Consider the following 19,117-nt stretch of genomic DNA (forward strand, 5'->3'; position numbering starts at 1 on the left):
CCTGGGTGACAGAGCGAGACTCCGTCTCAAATTAAAAAAAAAAAAAAAAAAATCCATCTAATAAATGCAAAAAGACAAAAATAACCAGAACATTATGTTGCAGTCCCCAGTGAAATAATTGATTCAGGTAATAATTATTAACAAATGAATCCATTATATAAAAGGCTGATGGGAAACTTTACAATGGAGATGAGGCTATCACATCCTGATCCACTGTAGCTCACTAAAATTGGAACACCCAGACGTGGTGTGCTTCCCGACGGAATGCAACATGAAGCGCACAGCATCACCTCTGAGATGTTATCCCCAAAACTGAACTTGAATCTAACCCAGATTTGAGAGCTAAATTTCGCTTAAAGGGATGCAGGAACAGGTGAAGTGACATTACAAAGAAACAAAGAGGCACATCCAGCATGTAGGACATTCGACAGGGTGGCTGACCCAGTTTCTGAGCAAGTCAGTGGCATGGCAGTGAAAGAAGAGGAGGGGTGGGGATTGCTCTTCATAGGAGACCGAAGATACTTAAAAGCTGATGTAATACATGGACCTAGTTTGAATCCTGATTCAAGCAAACAATTCAAACAAAGAAACCAGAAAAAAAATTTTTTTTTTTTAAGAAACCAGCAAAATTTTTTTTATGAGCTGGGTATTGGATACCAAGGAATTATTGTCACTTTTATTGTTTTAATGGCATTGTGGTTATGTAAGAAAATGTTCATAATTTTTAGCAATGCATACTAAAGCATGTAGGGTTTTGCTTAGAAATACTTTACCATAGAAATATTATAACAGACCGGGTGCAGCAGCGGCTCACACCTGTAATCGCAGCACTTTGGGAGGCCAAGGCGGGCAAATCACTTGAGCTCAGGAGTTTGAGACCAGCCTGGCCAACACAGTGAAACCCCGTCTCTACTAAAGTACAAAAATTAGCTGGGCGTGATGGCCCGCACCTGTAATCCCAGCTACTTGGGAGGCTGAAACCGTAGAATTGCTTGAACCTGGGAGGTGGAGTTTGCATTGAGCTGAGATGGCACCACTGCACTCCAGCCTGGGTGACAGAGTGAGACTCTGTCTCAACAAAAAAACAAATAAAAAAAACAGGGAAAAAAAAAAGGAAAGAAATACTTTAACAAAGAAAAAAGAAAGACAAGGCACAAGTGAGAATAAGGTAACAGTCTTGGTAATTGCTGAAGTGGGGTGATGGGTATATGAAGAAAAAGTTAAAAAATAAAAACAAAAAACGATAGATGAAGCAAGTGTGCCCACAGCTTTGATGACTGTTGAACCTGGAAATAGGGATGTGAAGACCTTTGGTATTTAGCTCTATTTTTCAATATGTTTGAAATTTTTGTAACATGTAAACTAAACAAGGCACAATTCTAGAACATGAATACATTTCTCAAAATCTAGGTCGTGTGCACTGAGATCATAGTACATGTGCGATTTCAACAATGTAGGAAGGACTGGACTACGGAAGTGCCTTGCCCTTCAGTGCCCTCTGTGCCCTAGAAGAGAAGCTGAAAACGGCCTCTGTGTAGATCCTCCAGTCTCACACTAATCTCCTGGGAGCAACTGGTTAGCAAGAGCTCTCATACATCTCCTAAGAATACGAAGTAATTTTCTAGTATGGTGCACTCTAACCTCTAATTTAGAATAAAACTATTTCCTAAGAGGACCTATCTTCAGGAAGACAACTGAGCTGGAAGAAAGCATTCTTTAAATCAATGTAGGGTGCTTAGCTTTGCGGCCTTCCCACCCCGCCTGGCTCTGTCCACAATAGGGCTTTGCTCTGTCTTGATTTAATCCATACCTGCAGCTCAGGAGCTGTTGCCTCCAGGTAAATGCAAGCTACCACTTCTCTTTTAGAAAAACGTGTGCGGTGGCTCACGCCTGTAATCCCAGCACTTTGGGAGGCCGAGGCGGGCAGATCATGAGGTCAGGAGATCAAGATCATCCTGGCTAACACGGTGAAACCCCGTCTCTACTAGAACTACAAAAAATTAGCCGGGCGTGGTGGCGGGTGCCTGTAGTCCCAGCTACTTGGGAGGCTGAGGCAGGAGAATGGCGTGAACCCGGGAGGCGGAGCTTGCAGTGAGCCGAGATCGCGCCACTGCACTCCAGCCTGGGTGACAAAAAAAAAAAAAAAAAAAACTGTGATAAAATATAACAAAAAATTCCCCATCTTAACTATTTTTTAGTGTACAGTTGATCGTTAAGTACACATGATCCTCAGCTTACAACGGGGTTATGACAGTGCACTTTCAACTTAACGGTGTTTTCAATTTACCAGGGATTTATCCTGCTATGGCTCCATCGTAAGTCAAGGAGTCCTCTGAATGTGTCACGTCATCGTAAAGTGGAAGTCATAAATGGAACCATCATAAGTGGGGAACAGTCTGTATGTTCGCATTGTAGTGTGAATCCAGAACTCTTCATCTTCTAAGACTAAAACTCTGTAATTCATTCAGCAATTCCCTACTTCTCCCTGCCCCCAGCCCCTGGCAACCACCATTCCACTTCCTGTCTCTGTGAACTCGACCACTCTAGGTACTTCATGTAAGTGGAATCATATAGTATTTGTACTTTCGCGACTGGCTTATTTCACTTAACATGATATCCTCAAGTTTCATTCATCCTAAGATGAATTTAGATTAGTTGAGCATGTTTTGTAGCACCTGTCAGATTAGGTAGGCGTGTTATGTGGCACCTGTCAGAATTTCCTTCCTTTTTAAGGCTAACGTTCCACTGCATGCATACACCACATTATGTTCAGCCATTCATCTGTTGGTAGACATTCCGGTTGCTTCCACCTTTTGGCTATTGTGAATAATGCTGCTGTGAGCGTCGGGGTATACTAAGCCACCACTTTTTGCAACATAAAGTTTTTCTCACCGATTTCAAAAGCCCTAGGAACAGCTTTCAGCACAGGTTCGAGCTTAAGGTACTGTGAGCTTCTTTCCCTCTGAGAGGTCTGAGCAAGCTCATTGCCAAGGAGCATTAGCCTGAGTGAGCGGGAGGCAGCTCTGGACCTCACATCACAGAGCCCAGATGGGGGGCCCTGCCTTTTCCCTGGCACACTGTTTTAAAACGGTAAAAATAAAACATGCTCATGAGAGGGTAAAAAGTGGACATTCACTCCCTCCTGGTTCCCATTCCTCAAGGGTTGGCTACTGTTACATGAATGTGTGACTGTTTCCAAAGCTTTACTCCAAACATATGCACATGTGTATGTTTGCTTTGTTTTTTATAAAAGTTTGCTTTCTCAGTCAACAATGTATATCATCTTTCCATATAATAGAAAGGCATTGAAAATCTAAAATATTCCCCATTTTTGTGCTGTTACCAGCGATGCTGAATTGAAGATCCTTATGCATACATGCTTGTATATGTATGTATTATTATAGCATAGACATGCAAATGTTGGGTCAAGGCGTGTGTACATTTAATATTTTGATAGGTACAGCCAAATCGCCTTCCTGAAGGATTATGCTAATTTACCTGCTAGCTTGAAAGAAAGGTTTCCATTTATTCTTTCAAGTCTAAGGCAAACATTCCAGTCTGTTCCTATTTGATCACTAAGTACTTGCCTTTCTCCGAGCCTATACTACTTAACTAAAATCTGCTTGGAAAATCTCAGTTAAGTTAGTAAAATCATCTAGTTTTAACAACTATTGTCTGTTTACAGCCTTAGGCAGTTTAGTGGGCAAAAACGTAATTGTATATTTGTAAACATGAGAAATTTCAAGATTTCTCCTCTGAGGGGTATCGGGGCATATAAAATCAATCATGTAAATATTTGCTTCTTTGACTTTCAGGATTACATAAATGTATTTTTAAATACCAAGTCTTTTTTGAGAAAAAAAACAAACTTTTGCTCCCTGATGCTTTCCCTTTCTGATTGTTAACTGTGTGAAAAACTAGAAAGATCAAGTCCTTTAAGGCGTTTATGCCAGTTTGCCTAGGAGAAATACCTGCCCCAAACCCCAATTTTAATTACTCAAGCCAGTTGAATGGTGTGTGTATGTCAGCCTAGGCAAGCGACTTCACAGTTATATTTTAAATGTGAAGATTTCATCAAATAAGGCAAAAAATTTGTTCATGGCATGCAAATTAGAAAATGAGAAATTGGTGGTTCCCATTAGCAACAAATGTTCTGAGAAGAGTTTCATGGGAGGAGAGGCCATATACATCACGTTTATAAATATTTTTACTTCCCAGAAAACTAGGAGCTAGGATTGCAGCAGAGCCAAGCGCTGGCAGCCCTTTCGGGCGTCCCCAGGCAGTGCCCTGAAGCCCAGGCTCGCCTTTTGTGCTTCCTGCGTCCTCTCCAGGCGTGTCTGCGCGGTGCGGAGGCGCATCCCCGCCAGGGGAGGGCTGGGAGCGGCCGCGCAGCCGGCGGAGACCAGGCTGTCCTTTTAGGGAGCCGGCATTGGTAAATGCCTTGTGGTTATGCGACTATTGATTTGCCTCACCCTGAGGATTCCAGTGGCAAAGTGACCCTCCCTCCTGCCTGTCCCCTCCCTTCCTGGCTCCCGCCTGCCCTCCCTCCCGCAGCAGCAAGATCTGATCGCTGCCGCCCTGCTCTCCTCCTCCTCCTCTCATTCCTGTGCCTCCTGGATTCCTGAAGTTTAGGAGAAATAAGGTAGCCGAGGGGACCACATGGAAGTTGTGACAGCTCCCAGCGGCGCGCCCCTTTCGTGTGTGCCAGTACCTCGGCTTAGGAGTTGCCCGCTGACACGTTGAATGAAGGAGGTCCCCTTGCCTGCCAGCCTGCCGGGATGGGCCATTGCTGCTGCAAGCCTTATAACTGCCTTCAGTGCCTGGACAAGACGGTACTTTGCCTTCCCTCTCTCTTCTTCCCCCTCCTCCTTTGCAAGGGCAGAGAGAAAGCCGTGAGCCAGCCACCTCTGTGCCTGTCCCCCTCGCATGCATGTGCGCTTTGTTGGTGAACAGGAGGCTCTCTTTACTCGTTCCAATATGCTGAATTGTGAGTGGTGTTCACAGAAACATTTGGTCTCACATACTCTGCAGTGCCTTACATAATTCTGTATTCCTGCAGTCTCAAATGTAACTGTTGCATTTTCCTGAAATAGTAGGATTCTGCTCCAACATCTTGAAATCAAAACTGCCAAGAGATCTTCGGAATATTCTTAATGCATTTTAATGTACCTGTGAAACCTAAGACGTTCCGCTGGGGAATTCAGATTAGTTAGGCGTGTTTTTCTTCGCCAAGTGCTAACTTTGAAAGTTTACCACTCTTTTTTCAAAACAGCACTCATTCTTGTAATTTATATTCTTCACATCAGAGAAGAAAGCGCTCAGTATAGTTGTTCTCTCTGTACTTCTTTGCATCACAGAGAGATGAATAAACATAGAGGTGAAAACTTAAAAAGCCAGAGAGGCTGAGGGTGTGTTCAAGTCTTCACTGGAGAAAAATTCACAGCCAGGGAACTGAAAATAGGGTATGCATGAGAATTATATAGCAATTCCAACACAAAGCCTTTCTTTGCTTTTGACATTTGCCTACTCTTGTGAGCTAGCAGAGGGATTAGGATATGCTTTTAATTTCATTACTAGAAATCTGTTGGCAAGAACTCTCGTCTCTGTGAGATATTTTATTGTCATGCATATTTAGGTTTCTCCAAGATGCATGAAATGGGACTTCACAATTGAATTGTTGAAATTGCCTTCTTCCTACCCATGTGGGCATCAGCTATCTAGATGGCTTGAGATGTAATATGTGACCAGGAGAAGGAAAATATGTGGCTTAATATACACGCTCATCAAAAAGCGGTCACTTGGAAGCATCTTAGTTACCAGTCTGCTTATGAACTTTGACCTAAAATAGGGTTACTTACCACCTAGGAAAATTAAACTGATACCTTAAAAGTCACTTACTAGTTTTGCTGCAATAGAAATAACCACCTCAGTGGATTTGGCTTTGCTGCCGTGAGTATGAGCTAAAATATTTATATACACGTTTATGTGCTTTTAACAAAAAGAACTATAAAGCATTTGCGCTCAATTGTCTGCACATCTAACATTGAAGTGATTAAGCCTTTTGCGAAGTGGTCACAAAAGAGTATTGAAGGCTTACAACAGTAGTTATAATAAAAGGGAAAGATTTGCTACATGTAAAACAATATTATAAATTTCATATTTCTAAATCCTAATACAAAAGTTTTAGAAATAGAGGCTGTAATATGGAGGCCTTTTGGTTTGAGAAAATATGTTTCAAAGGGAATCTGTTTCCCTATTTTGTTTAAATCAGGTTCTTGACAATGATTATCCCTATGTCATTCTTGAATTCAGAGATTTTGGAAGATAATTTAATGTTATTTCATCTCTCTAGCAGTATGATGTTTGAGTAATTTTCCAGTGTTTTAGTTTTGAAACTTCCAGTTCAATACAAATTATTTTTTACTGGTAAAAACTTTAAAACTTACACTGCCTTTACCAGCTTTTTCATTATGTTCATACCTACATTTCTTGTCTTTTCTTTGCTATATTTCCGAATAGTATTCCCATATGAAGTTTTATACGTATATTTTCATAGGTGCTCTTTAAATGAATTGAGGACTTTCTTTTTAAATTAAAAAACACATTGTTTTATGTAGTTGCCTATTTTGCAGAATAATTTCACAGACAGTAGGCCAAAATCATTTATTTAATTGATAGTTACCTATTGGGTCAGGTATTGTGTACCAGGAGCATGATAGGATTCCATTCCAACTTCAAACTCTAGGAATCAGAATTCCCAAATCCCACAACAAAGTTCTTCAATCTGTTAATCAACTCTAACAACCCCAATGAGGTTGATACAATTTAAAAGAGGCCTGGTAAAATTGTTGACAGAGTTGTTTCTGATTACCTTAACCTAGCTTCATAAACCTTAAAACAATAACCATTTACTCAGAACTTCATATAGATCAAAATAACAAACTTCATTTTGAGAAATCAAAACAATTTAACAGTTTGATCATAGTGCAGCTAAAGCTGTTCTGAAAAACATGGCGAGACAATTAAAGATACTTTCAAAGTAATCAGTTTCAGAGATTGACTAAAAACTGAATAGCAACTAAAAACTATGAATATAAGGATGCTTATTTAGCATTAATTTATTAGGGGAAACTGGAATCTTGCCTAGAGTATATAATGAAAAAACTGTTAAATGAACAAATCGTTTAAAAGCTGTTTGCGCTTATGTATTGCCAACTTATAAAGACCTATCCATTGGAAATATTTATTACTGGTTTACTCTGTGCCTAGTTACTATTAGGACCATCAAATAATTCTTAAAAGGCATTGCCGGCCCTTATGTAGCTTACCGATAAGTGGTTTCATTCTATTTCTACCTTTTGCAGAGAACTTACAAGTGGGTAGGCAACAATAACACACACACAACAATTAAACATTAGCACAAGACTGGAGTATAATTAAGTGAAAATTATGTGGTACTGACCATACCTGTTTCTGGAATTTAGTGAAAGGAGAAGTCAGTCTAGAACCATAGGCAAGGTTTCTTGGAAAAAGTGGAACATGAATTACACTTTGAAGAATGGGGTAGAATTTTATTAAACTAAAGAGAAAGAATGTATTCCAAGCGAGGAGCATGTAAGGAAAGGTCTTTTAGCCTCATTTTATGAAACCTGAGAGGGGCAATCTCATGGTGAACACAGTGGGAGATACGGTGCATAGGGAGTGTGGGGAAATTTCCAGCCTGAAATCCAGACCCAGGTTTGTTGGTTGATTTGTTTTTTGTTTTATTTGAGACAGGGTCTCCCTCTGTCACCCAGTCTGGAGTGCAGTGGTGTGATCATGGTTCACTATAAACTTGAACTCCCAGACTCAAACAATCTTCGCACCTCAGCTTCCCAAGTAGCTGGGACCACAGGCGTGCACCACCACGCTCAGCTATTTTTTTTTTTTTTTTTTTTTGGCAGAGCTGAGGTCTTGCTATATTGCCCAAGCTTGTCTCAAACTTTTGGGCTCAAGCAGTCCACCCACCTTGGCCACCCAAAATGGTGGGATAATAGGTGTGAGCCACCATGCCTGGCCAAAGACTCAGGTTTTTAAACTTGAGCTAAATAAAAAGTAGGGATCTATCTTGGGCTTTTGAGCGGAGATGCAGTCTGTGGAAAGACTTGTATACAGATATTTGAAAGGAATGGTATGACCCAAATGGATTCCAAAGGGCCCATTCACCTACGGACTCAACCTGGTCCAGGATGAAGCCAGGAGCTCTATGTGCACAGAAACTCCTTATCCATAGCCTTCCTGAATTGATGGTTGTTAGAATTGTTGAGTTATTAAGAGGAATAAACTAGACGTATAAACTAGAATACAAGCGTCCTTTTTAACCATATGAAATATAACTGGCAAGCAAACGATAACAAGCCTGATAAACATATTATTTCCTTTTAGAGTCAAAAGTCTAGCTCATAAGAAACCTTGATGAGAATGGAATCTGAGCCAGCGAGTTGTTCTATAAGAATCCAGTGGCCTCAGAGCCTACTAGGTTCATCTCCCATATCCCTGCTCCCCTGAAATGTTCCTGGCCCTGGAGACTCCCTTTCCTAAGCCCCCTTCACTGTCCAACTCCTTTTGTAATGGACCTGTTATTCCTCACATCGTGTTACAGATTCAGTCCAACAGCAAGACTTGCTGGTTTAGGTATGGTCCTGTCCCTTTAGGGATTCATTTGCATATCTCTACCCTAGCCTTTTATGTGTTGATTCTAATCTCAGAGACTCGTCTTACTTACCTTGTCTCTAAATTCTTGGCAGGGGTGGGAGTGGGGAGAGGCACCTCACTGTTCCTCCCAGGTATGCGCAGGTGCTCTGACAGTAATACATTTGGGAGGGTTATTAGAGGAAGATAGAATCCAGAAAGGTCAAGAAACTTCTTAAGTGATACACAAATGGGTTAAAACGCAGGCAACTGGCTAATTCTCCTTTCTGCTGCACTTACTCTGGGACCAGAATTTCCCAGCATGACTTCTTTGGATCAGCATTTCTTCTCCTTGGCCCCATTAATCTCTGTCCTTTCCCATTGTTCATTAGTAATCCAGGTATGGTGTGATATTCCCTTTTTAACTACAGCCTCTTGGGAAAGCTAGATATCTTTTTACCCAGTGGCTCTTCCCCACATGCACAAAGGCAAAGGCTGAAATTATGCATTTGTAGTCATGTTGATTTTTTCTAATATATGGTATGACTCTGCTCGTTTTTCATATGAGTAGGCACTGAAATGTATTGAAGAGTATTAAGTGGGAAGGATACTTTGTTTCTGACAAGCCTATATGAAATTTCATTTCACAGCAGATAAGCAGATCATTATACAAAAACACAGAGGCCCTAGTGTTAATTATATGTGAAAGAAATAATACTTATTGATTAACTCAAGGCATAGTATCAGTGCTGCCTTAAAGCTATAATAACTGAAATGAAAAACAAAAGGTCAGTCCACCTCCCATGGGATTTTTCCACAGAGCTATTATGTTATGGATCTGGCCAATCTTCGTAATATTAGTATTGAAAGTGAGTGCAGTAGCCACAAAAGGTGGTATGAAAACAAGTCAGATACTTGTGTTTTGTTGCTGTAACCTTGCAGCTGGTTCATTTTGAAATACAAAAGAGAGTGTTTTCCTTTGAAGATGAAGTTCTACCCTGTTGATTTTAAACCCTGATTTAAACTCATGGAGCCCTGGGTAAAAAGCAATAATGTTTCTGAGAAGCGTGAAAAAAGCTTTAACCTTTTTGCAATTTAGTGTGCATGCATGTCATATTTGAATTTTTTTAATTCACAATTTTAACAGATCTGGATGTTTCCTCAAATACCAGAATTCTATAGATCTCTTATTTAATTTCCTGTTGTTCGATTGTTTAGCTTGGGAAAAAAAAATGGCCCAGCTCACAGGGTTGGATTTTCCTGATCCGCACGGATTTCAGAGCAGGCTAAAAATATAGGAAAGATTAGCTGGGAGTCTTTGGGCTTACATATATGTTTTTAAATTAACATATATATGTATTTTCTTTTTAAAAAAAAAAATCAAGGGCCGGGCGCGGTGGCTCAAGCCTGTAATCCCAGCACTTTGGGAGGCCGAGACGGGCGGATCACGAGGTCAGGAGATTGAGACCATCCTGGCTAACACGGTGAAACCCCGTCTCTACTAAAAAATACAAAGAAAACTAGCCGGGTGAGGTGGCGGGCGCCTGTAGTCCCAGCTACTCGGGAGGCTGAGGCAGGAGAATGGCGTGAACCTGGGAGGCGGAGGTTGTGGTGAGCCAAGATCGCACCACTGCACTCCAGCCTGGGCGACAAAGTGAGACTCTGTCTCAAAAAAAAAAAAAAAATCAGGTGGGGAACAAGGAGCTGATGAAAATCTGCAGTGAGTTTTATGAAATTGTCCTCAGTACGCCTATAACCAACCAAGAGTTCCTGCCAGGAATTTCATAGACCAGAGGCAGAACGTTGGAGGGAAAAGGGGCCCGTCTGATGGGCTGACCGAAGTTCCCAAAAAGTCCCAGATGCTGTTTTGCCTGGGGTGCTCTCGGCATATCCTGCTGCTCTCAGTTTAAATCTCCAAGACAGCCTTGCCCTGCTGGGTTAGACCACAGTGTTCTGTAATTGTTCATCCATTTACTGACTCTCTGAAAGTCAAGCTTCCTGAGAGCAGAAATGTCTGCCAGGCACATAGTAGGCACTCAGTGAGTGTGTGTTATTTGGTGTACATTTTCTATTTCTGGATGAACTGGGGTGAAAGTACCTCAGATTTACCCAGCATTCAGTTTTAGTAGTAAATAGCTGTTCTGTTGGTTTCTAATTTGAGGAGTGGCACAGGTGGCTGATACGCAAGCATAGAATCACACAGATGATGCTAACAAGGACAGGCGTTTTCACTTCCCATTACCACCAGCTTCACGGGGTAGCACCAACCATCGGAAGAGATAATGCCCATTGAGCACACATGTTAAAATAACAGAGTATGGCAGGCTTGCCTGGGCTTTGGCCACACATCTGATTGCTTGAGGTTAATGGGATGATGAGTGGGTTGTCTACTCTGCAAGGCTGCTCTAGCAAGGAAAAGTGAAAGGCAGTATCCCCACGAGTTTGTGAAAAGTCTTAGATGGGGAGCCATGTCTAAAAAGAAGTGGAGGCTTCACTGTAGCAGATTTGCAGGAGTATGTTTAGGGCAAGACGTAGAGGGAGTGAGTTGGATGTTTCATGGGAGTAGCTTGTCTTGCATTTCATCTATGAATAAAGAGATAGACGACGCCAGAATGAATGGAGAACTCAGCGTGCAAAGGAGAGCGGTGCATGACCAAATAAAAGAGGTAGCTAAGAAGACACAACTGTTGGTTTGGGGCTTAGATAAATGTTCTTAAAGTGTCAACTTCCAGTTAAGCCTGTCATAGAATAAACAGAAATTTTAGAGGGATGGCCTTGTTAGGCTTTGCAATTTCTGGACTATATCACCAGGACAGTTTGGATGATTAACGCTGAGTTCTATTTTTAGCCCTCTTGAGTGAAAACAGGAGCTCATGTACTTGGCACTCGTTGGGAATTTTCCACTCATCCCCTGTTTAGAGAGGCACTGATCTAACCCTGGGCCCTCAGAGGAGGCCTTGCTCATATTTCAGTCAACCCATGGTGTCATCACCCAGACCAGGCATAGTTTGGGCAGCAGAGGGGATTAGAGACTTGAGATCCTTTCCAAGGGAGTCCTCGGTGTTCAACAGAACCTATGGGCCTTGCAAGAGCACAGTGGATTCTGTTGAACCATGATAGATGGAGGAATAACTTTTTGAGGCAAAGAACAGTGAATGGAAGATTCCTTTAAGTTCACTCTTGCCTAAGGAACAGTGTTCCTGCAGTCACAGCTATTGACTCATTTCATTGCAGGGTAGCACTACGTCATTCTGGTTTGGCTTGCAGAAAGCAAAAAGTAACTTACTCTATGCAGAGAATTCATAAATTAGAAGAGTTGATATCCTTTCAAAAACAAGCACTTACGGAAGAAGGGCTGTCGCCAAACTGCACAGGCTGGCCTTAGCGAGCCAGAGCTGAGCTGTGCCAGCATCTTCAGCAGCAACATATTCAGAGGTCATGAGACAGCATCCTTCTAGAAGCTGGTGGGGAAAACTAAACTCTCTCAGAAGTTATAGGCCAAGTAGGCTATGGTGAAATGGGTCCAGACGCTGCAAACAGACTAACGTGCAACTCACGAATCCACATCCAGGACAGAGACAGGCAGTTCAGGCTGTGGAGTGGGATGTGAATTCAGCCAGGGCATTGTTCTGTTGAGACAGAGTAGTCAGGAGCGGACCCTGCCTCTCTCCCAGTCAGACATGAAAAGCTTCTTGGTAATAAGTGCTCAGATCCAAGCCAAGGCTCAGTGCAATTTGGATCTTGTTGCTTCTATCTAAGTATGGCTAGGAGGGGAAATCTTGGTGTGCTCACGTTTGATGAAGAGTGTGGACATTGGGTGGAAACTCTTGCCTTTGCCATTTCCTAGTGGGTTGTGCAGGGGCCAGCCACTTCACCATAGAGCCCCAGTTTCCTCCTCCATAAAGGGAAATAAAACCCGGGACGCTCTGGACAGTGTCTCGAGGAGTAAATGACATAAAGGGCTTACCTGACATTGTGCCTGGACTACAGAGAGTATTCAGTGCTGGACAGCATGAATCACCTGTGGTAATTAGTAAATAATACTTAGCCAGAGCTTGCCAGAGTTAAGTTCTTTTCCTTGACATTTTAGTCGTCAGGTTTGTTGCTTATCTTTGGCAGCCAACCCTTCCTTGGTAAGCCATCTAATGACTATAGTTTGGAACTGGCTGGTTTTAGAGCCTGAACTTGCAAAAGGGTGGACGAGGTCATTTTCAGTGGGTCTTCGTGATCTGTTTTAACGGCCTCTGCTTCCCCAAATGGAGACGGTACAAGGTCTCTAATCTCACTTCTATTTCCTTTCCACTTCCTTGCCTATCTCTCCCCTTCCTTTCTTTACTTGCTTTTTTTTTTTTTTTTTTCCCGGTTCTCACTTGGTTTCCATCAATCTTATTTGTGTTCCTCTTAAAGCAACAGATGGATGGGGAAGGCCTGGCCACAAAGTATCAGCATTAGCTTTTCAGCAAAGTGATTCAAGTCTGAAGGTCTTCATCAGCAGCTCCCTCATAGTCAGCACCACACCTAAGAGGCCTGTCCCTCTCATAGGGCCTTCCAGCCACTCCTTCCCCACAGGCCTGATTCTTCTGCGGCTGGGAGTGCGGACTGATCTGTTATGATGTGAGAGATCCCTGGGGCATGACTCTGTTAACGTCCAGCAGGGGCCATGACAGGGAGCTGAGGGAAATGTTGGCTTTGAGTTAGAAATTAGAGTTCATTTGTTGTTTTTGTTGTGTTCTGATTGTTCACTGCCTGGCCCAGTCTAAGTCTTTGCAACTCTCATTGCTCTGAGGGTGAACGCTGTGTAATGCTATTTCTGGACTGATAAGCATACTATTTCAATTATCTGGCTGTGTTTAGGAATTAGAGAATGTGAGTATTCAAAATTATTCTTGACAGTAAAAGCAAGTTAGTTTTTCCACTAGGTTAAGATTATTTCAGGGTCAATACCGAAATTAGCGCTCTCCAAAATACCAAATTTGCTTAACCTACAGGAACACATTGATTGTCATCTGGCCATATTATGCTGCTGTTAGAATGAGCATATAATCCCTGTGATCTGTCTGATTAGAACATATTCCCTGTTCTGGCTTCTCCAATCTCTGAATCACATCAAAAATTAAGCAAAATCAAGGCAGACCAAGAAGGTGCTTGCAAAAACAGAGCATAAGGCCAGGCACGGTGGCTCACACCTGTAATCCCAGTACTGTGGCAGCTACAGATTGGGCAGATTGCTTAAGCCCAGGAGTTTGCGACCAGCCTGAGCAACATGGTGAAACCTCGTCTCTACTAAAAATACAAAAAATTAGCTAGGCATGGTGGCATGCACCTGTAGTCCCTGCTACTTGGGAGGCTGAGGTGTGAGGATACCTTGAGCGTGGGAGGTGGAGGTTGCAGTGAGCCATGATCACGCCACTGCATTTCAGGCTAGGTGACAGAGCGAGATCTTGTCTCAGGGAAAAAAAAAAAAAAAAAGACTGATATGGAAATTCTAAATGCATTTAGATAATTAATATGGAAAAGCACCTGTTATATATAGGATGTTATCCAGTTGCAAATGAAATACAAGGAAACAGAAATATAGTAACAACTTACACTTGTATGAGCTTGCTAAGTGCTGGACACTAACTACATCACATACATTAATGTAATCCTCATGACAACCCTGCACAGTGGGTGTGGCGTTAGAGTAGGAATATTGAGATACAGGGTAGGATTAGGCAAGAAAATACATGCTCTCAGATGTAACTGTTAGCTTTGAAATTCAGGGAAAACGAGGATGCTATGGACTGGGATGGAAGGAGAGAACTTCAGAAATGAGATGGGAGGTGTTCGTTGGGTCTGTCTTAGTCTCTTTGGGATGCTATAACAAAATATCATAAACTGGGTGGTTTATAAATAACAGAAATTTATTTCTTACAATTCTGGAGGCTGGGAAGCCCAAGATCTAGGCTCCAACAGATTCAGTGTCTGGTGCTGGCCACTTTCCTGTAAACATTAGAACCTGGGCTGTATCCTTCCATGGAGGAAGGGGCAAGGCAGCTCCCTGGGATCCCTCTAATTTTATTCGTGAGGGCTCCACCCTCATGACCTGATCACTTCCCAGAAGTCCCACCTCCTATTATCATCAGCTTGGAGGTGAGGATTTCAACATGAATTTTAGGGGGATTTAGGGGGACACATACCTTCAGACTATAGCAGGGCCCGTTTCCCTCAGGGACAGATCTATTGCTACATTTTCTTAAGGAAACCAGTAGCTAATAATTTTTGACTCCTGTGATGAAAATAGCTCTCAGTGTATTATGAAAATAGGGTTTTATTTTTGACATGATGAATGTTATGACACAGCTTAGCAAATGCCCTCTGGATGACCCGAGACCCTCCCACCAACCCAAAGCAGCACACTTGTTAACCGCATCTCAAAACAGCACACCGGAAACAATATTGTGAGAACGGTCTGGTCACATTCCGCACATGTCCTTCAGAGGTGCTGAAACCAAAGGCAACGGTTATTAAGGAAGAAAGAACATTCTCAAGGCCCCGATGATATTCACGCTAGGTGTCTGGTCCACACTTTACTCAAAATTCCCTCTCTGGAAATCAGTTTGCTTTGAGAGTCTATGCTACAGAATGACAGAGACTTTCTTTGAAGGCCTGTATTTTTGGTATCTCAAACTTGAAGAGAATTTATGTAGCACATCTTTTCTGGTAATTGTGAGTAATAAAATCATAATATGCTGTTTATGGTGACTCAATAATGCAGATTACAAATTCAGCATATCTTCAACTACTTCCCTACTTTATATCAGAGAATGTATTTGATTTGAAAACAACTTAGCAGTCATTTAGTTATACGTGGCATTTTTTGCACTAAATGGTATTTCAAGCTTGAGATTTCCTCTTTTTTCATCTATTGATGCTGACAGTGGAACAAAAAACTTGGAAACCTTAAATGTTGTTGGTCATATTACAAAGAGAAGTGTTTCATGCTAGGCCTTCTGTCCTGATCTTTATTATTGATTAAGTAGCTTATCATGTATGGACAAAAGGGTAAGTGTAAAAAACAGTTGGTAAAACAAGCATTTGGCCCTCAGAGAAATATGGCACAGACTTTTTTAATGGTTGGAAATCTCATAGTAGTGATAATAATAAACACTGTATAATAATATATGGCAATAGATTAACGCATGGGACATAAATATGCAAAGAATTATTGCAGGATGATATACAAGAGTGTAATCCAGACAAAAGCACAACCACGGGTGTTATTAATATTATAATGCTAGCTTTGCCATTTGAATGGGATACAAATGAATGAGTCAGACTTGACTTTGTAAGTTTTTATATGCTTGTATAATGTGAAAATTATCTTCTTAAAGACTAGACTTATAAATATTTGCTTAATACGATTCATTAATTAATCATGTGAAAGTGCTTATCTAGCATAAAACTAGGGGACTCTCGGTATCCGTTTTGTTTTTTCAGAGTGAAAGTGCCCTTGTGAAAGAAAAAGAGCTGTCAATCGAACTTGCAAACATCAGGGATGAAGTTGGTAAGTAGGGCATTGAAAACGAGGAGCATAAAGAATGTCTTTTCCTGATTCCTATGAATGTGTAACAAAAGCAATTACACCTCCTGTAATAAGCCAGTGCAAACCTGCCTAGATGAATGAAGTATCTTGCCCAGCGCAGTGGTGGGCTGCTGCGGCCTTAGCAGGGAACCATAATTTTCACGTCTCTGCTGTTATAAAGACAGCTTCCTAACAGTTCACAGTGGAACTCATCAGTCCTTGACTCTGCTATTTGCAGACGGCAGCTCATACACCAGTCTGCATTGATCCATCTGGGTCCCCTCTGATAAAATGAGGTGCTATCTGTAAGACGCAGAGGTTCCATGGCTTCCTGCCACTCTCTACCCCGTTGTGAAATACTCTGTGATCTAGAACAAGGTCAAAAACACAAATCTGGTTGGATTAAAAATATGAGAGTTCATGTTGAAATTTCTAATCTTTGGCTGATGAAATGGTTTGGTTCAGTCTGGACCATAGAGACCTTACAAATAAAATGATCCCCAAACCCTGGGGATGTGGCTTTCACTGTAGGTCAAGGACAGAACCAGATATTTGCCATGTTCTCATTGCTTGATCCCATTTTCCCTCTTGACCATCTGTTATTCTCTTTCCCCAGGAATCAGTCAGCAAAGCTGAAATACACATGGTCTGTTCCCATTGCCCACTATTGTCTTTATCAGTGAGCACTTCTCCTCCATCTAGTGTGGTCCTGGGAACAGGCCACCATGTGCAGGTGTGGCTTCCTCCGTGAGGGGATTGGAGCAATCTCAGGTGTCCTTGGCACATAGCTAGCCATGCAGATAGGCAGAAGGCTGGACTTCCCCAGGGACCACAGGCCCTCAGGTGTGCAGTGGACAGAATAGTGAGATCCAAGCATAGCCTTCCCCAACCCTTTGTATTCCTCTCTCCTTTCGTTAAAATGTTTTCTTTTTCTCCCCTGTGAGTTCTGTGACTTCTTTTAACGTTAAAGTAGGTCTGCAGTGGTCTCTTCTCCTCTCTAAGGACAGCAGGTGCTTGTGGGAAAACAACAAATACAGGCCCCTTCCCAGCCTCGCTGGTGTGTGATCCGGAGCAACAGGACCCTGCTACTGCTGCAGGGACACCTACACCCGGACACCCCTTCTCCCCGGCCAGGAGAAGCCCAGGGCTTGACGCCAGATATACGCTTCTTCCGACAGAGTCAGCTAGGAAAGGCAGGGTGTGAGGAGCCCTGGGAAGCTGAGGTCCATGAGGGCCATGTCTTACCTGGCTGGAAGGAGGAGCGGGAGGGGTGAAAGCGGCCCCATGCCCCGCAGACTCCTGCTGGAAAAGTCTCATCCTTCCTTTTTGCCATTGTTGTTGTTTTCATGGAGGTTGAGCCTAATTTCTGTGTGTTGGGTATCACCCCAAGCAGCATTCACAGGGACAGCTCCAGTGATGACCTCCTTGCCAAGGCTGCCGTGGGTGAAGCCTCTGTGTCCCCATCTGAGTTGCTTCACCAGTGTGGCCACCCCTCATGATCCAGATGCCCACATCTGGCCTCAAAGACCAGTGTTGAGAGTGGCCCCCACTTTTTCCTGAAGGGAAACTCCTGGTACACTCACTGGTGACCCTGCCCAGTGCCAGGGACTGTTTCCGTTCTTCTCTAAGGAAGAACTCACCGCTGTTCACCCATGGAGCCATGGGTCCCATGTGATTGGCTGCCCTCCCGTGCATGCACACATTGTACACACATGCACACACACACACACACGCACACACACACACGCGAGAGCTGTCCTCCTCGATGACTCCCGTGGTTCCTTTAAAAGGACCTTCCGCCTCCTTCCGCACTGATGGAAACTGCTTTATCAAAAAGGAATTCCTCCTTCCTCACCTGATGAACTGCAAAGACCCGCCTCTGCACCCATCCGCTTTAGGGCCTGCCCTCAGTTGGAGGTGACTCTGAGGCCTCTGCTCCTCAGCGAAGCTGCCAAAGAGCAGGTTTCACCTCTGCTGGCCTTCAGGTCAGTTCCCAGGGAATGTGGAGGTGGAGACAGCTGGGAGATCTTGCCTTGTCCCCTACTGGAATCTGCCTTTCACCTTGTAGAGGTAGAGACCCTTGAAGATGGCCCCTGATGACACTGCAGGGACAGCTCAGAGGCCTAGGGTAGAGGTTCCAAAATTCTCAATTCACAGTGAACACAGTGTCTCAGTAACTTTTTTTTCACAGTCTCAAGGCCAAATAAATACCTCGCAGTTCTATTTATTAAGGAGTTAGGTCTAAGCCACTTAAGTGTGTATGTCCTAACAACTTTGTGGCCATTTGAAAAACTGAACATAAATGGAAAGAAAACAATATATTTTTGTTTTATTCTTAAGGAACCACAATGCCTTGCTTGTGATTGGGCCACACACAACTTCTCAGACCTTGGCATCGGATTGGATAAGGCTATCCTTGTATCTTGTTTCACACTGATTTTCACTGCATACTTTTTATCACAGCAGCAGCCAAAACCTCAGCTTTGCAAAGTTGTGATATCAAAGGGGATGAAGTGTGAGCTAATGTTGAGCTAATGTCAAAACTCTGAACCCCCCAAACCAGGAGTTCGCATGGTATCCCCCAGGGAGGCAGCATCGGTGTGTTTCCCTTGGGAGTATTAATAGAAGAAACCCTGCAGCGCCCTGTGGTTTGCCGCAGTGGCCCAGTGTGCCTCAGCACACAGTTTGCAAACCACAGGCTTGGGGACACTTCCCTGCCCTCAGTGGCCGAGAGACTTGAGCATGAGGAAGGTTGGGTCTTCAGAGACTCAGGAACAGAAAGATGCTGATAAGTTATGGTTCAGCTAGAAAAGTGTGCGGTGTTACCCCCTGTAATGTATAGCTCCTGCCGCCTTTCCTCCTCTTTTAGCAAGATATGTTGGT

At 42.9% G+C, this 19,117-nt stretch overlaps 1 protein-coding gene across 2 annotated transcripts in view; it reads left to right on the forward strand.

Moving 5' to 3' along the window:
• The window catches only part of LOC105529665 (microtubule-associated tumor suppressor candidate 2-like), a 209,059-nt gene that overhangs the window by 122,588 nt on the left and 67,354 nt on the right, over positions 1-19,117 (forward strand). Inside the window, exons 1-2 of one of the 2 annotated variants that reach the window (XM_011966847.1) lie at positions 4,548-4,832; positions 16,150-16,216. In XM_011966847.1, coding sequence (XP_011822237.1) covers positions 4,779-4,832; positions 16,150-16,216 — 121 coding nt within the window. In that variant the 5' untranslated portion in view covers positions 4,548-4,778. Of the gene's footprint in view, positions 1-4,547; positions 4,833-16,149; positions 16,217-19,117 lie in introns of those variants that run through there. The other variant, XM_011966848.1, reaches the window with a different exon arrangement.

The sequence above is a fragment of the Mandrillus leucophaeus genome, unplaced genomic scaffold, assembly GCF_000951045.1.
Source record: "Mandrillus leucophaeus isolate KB7577 unplaced genomic scaffold, Mleu.le_1.0 Scaffold779, whole genome shotgun sequence".
Taxonomy (NCBI): domain Eukaryota; kingdom Metazoa; phylum Chordata; class Mammalia; order Primates; family Cercopithecidae; genus Mandrillus; species Mandrillus leucophaeus.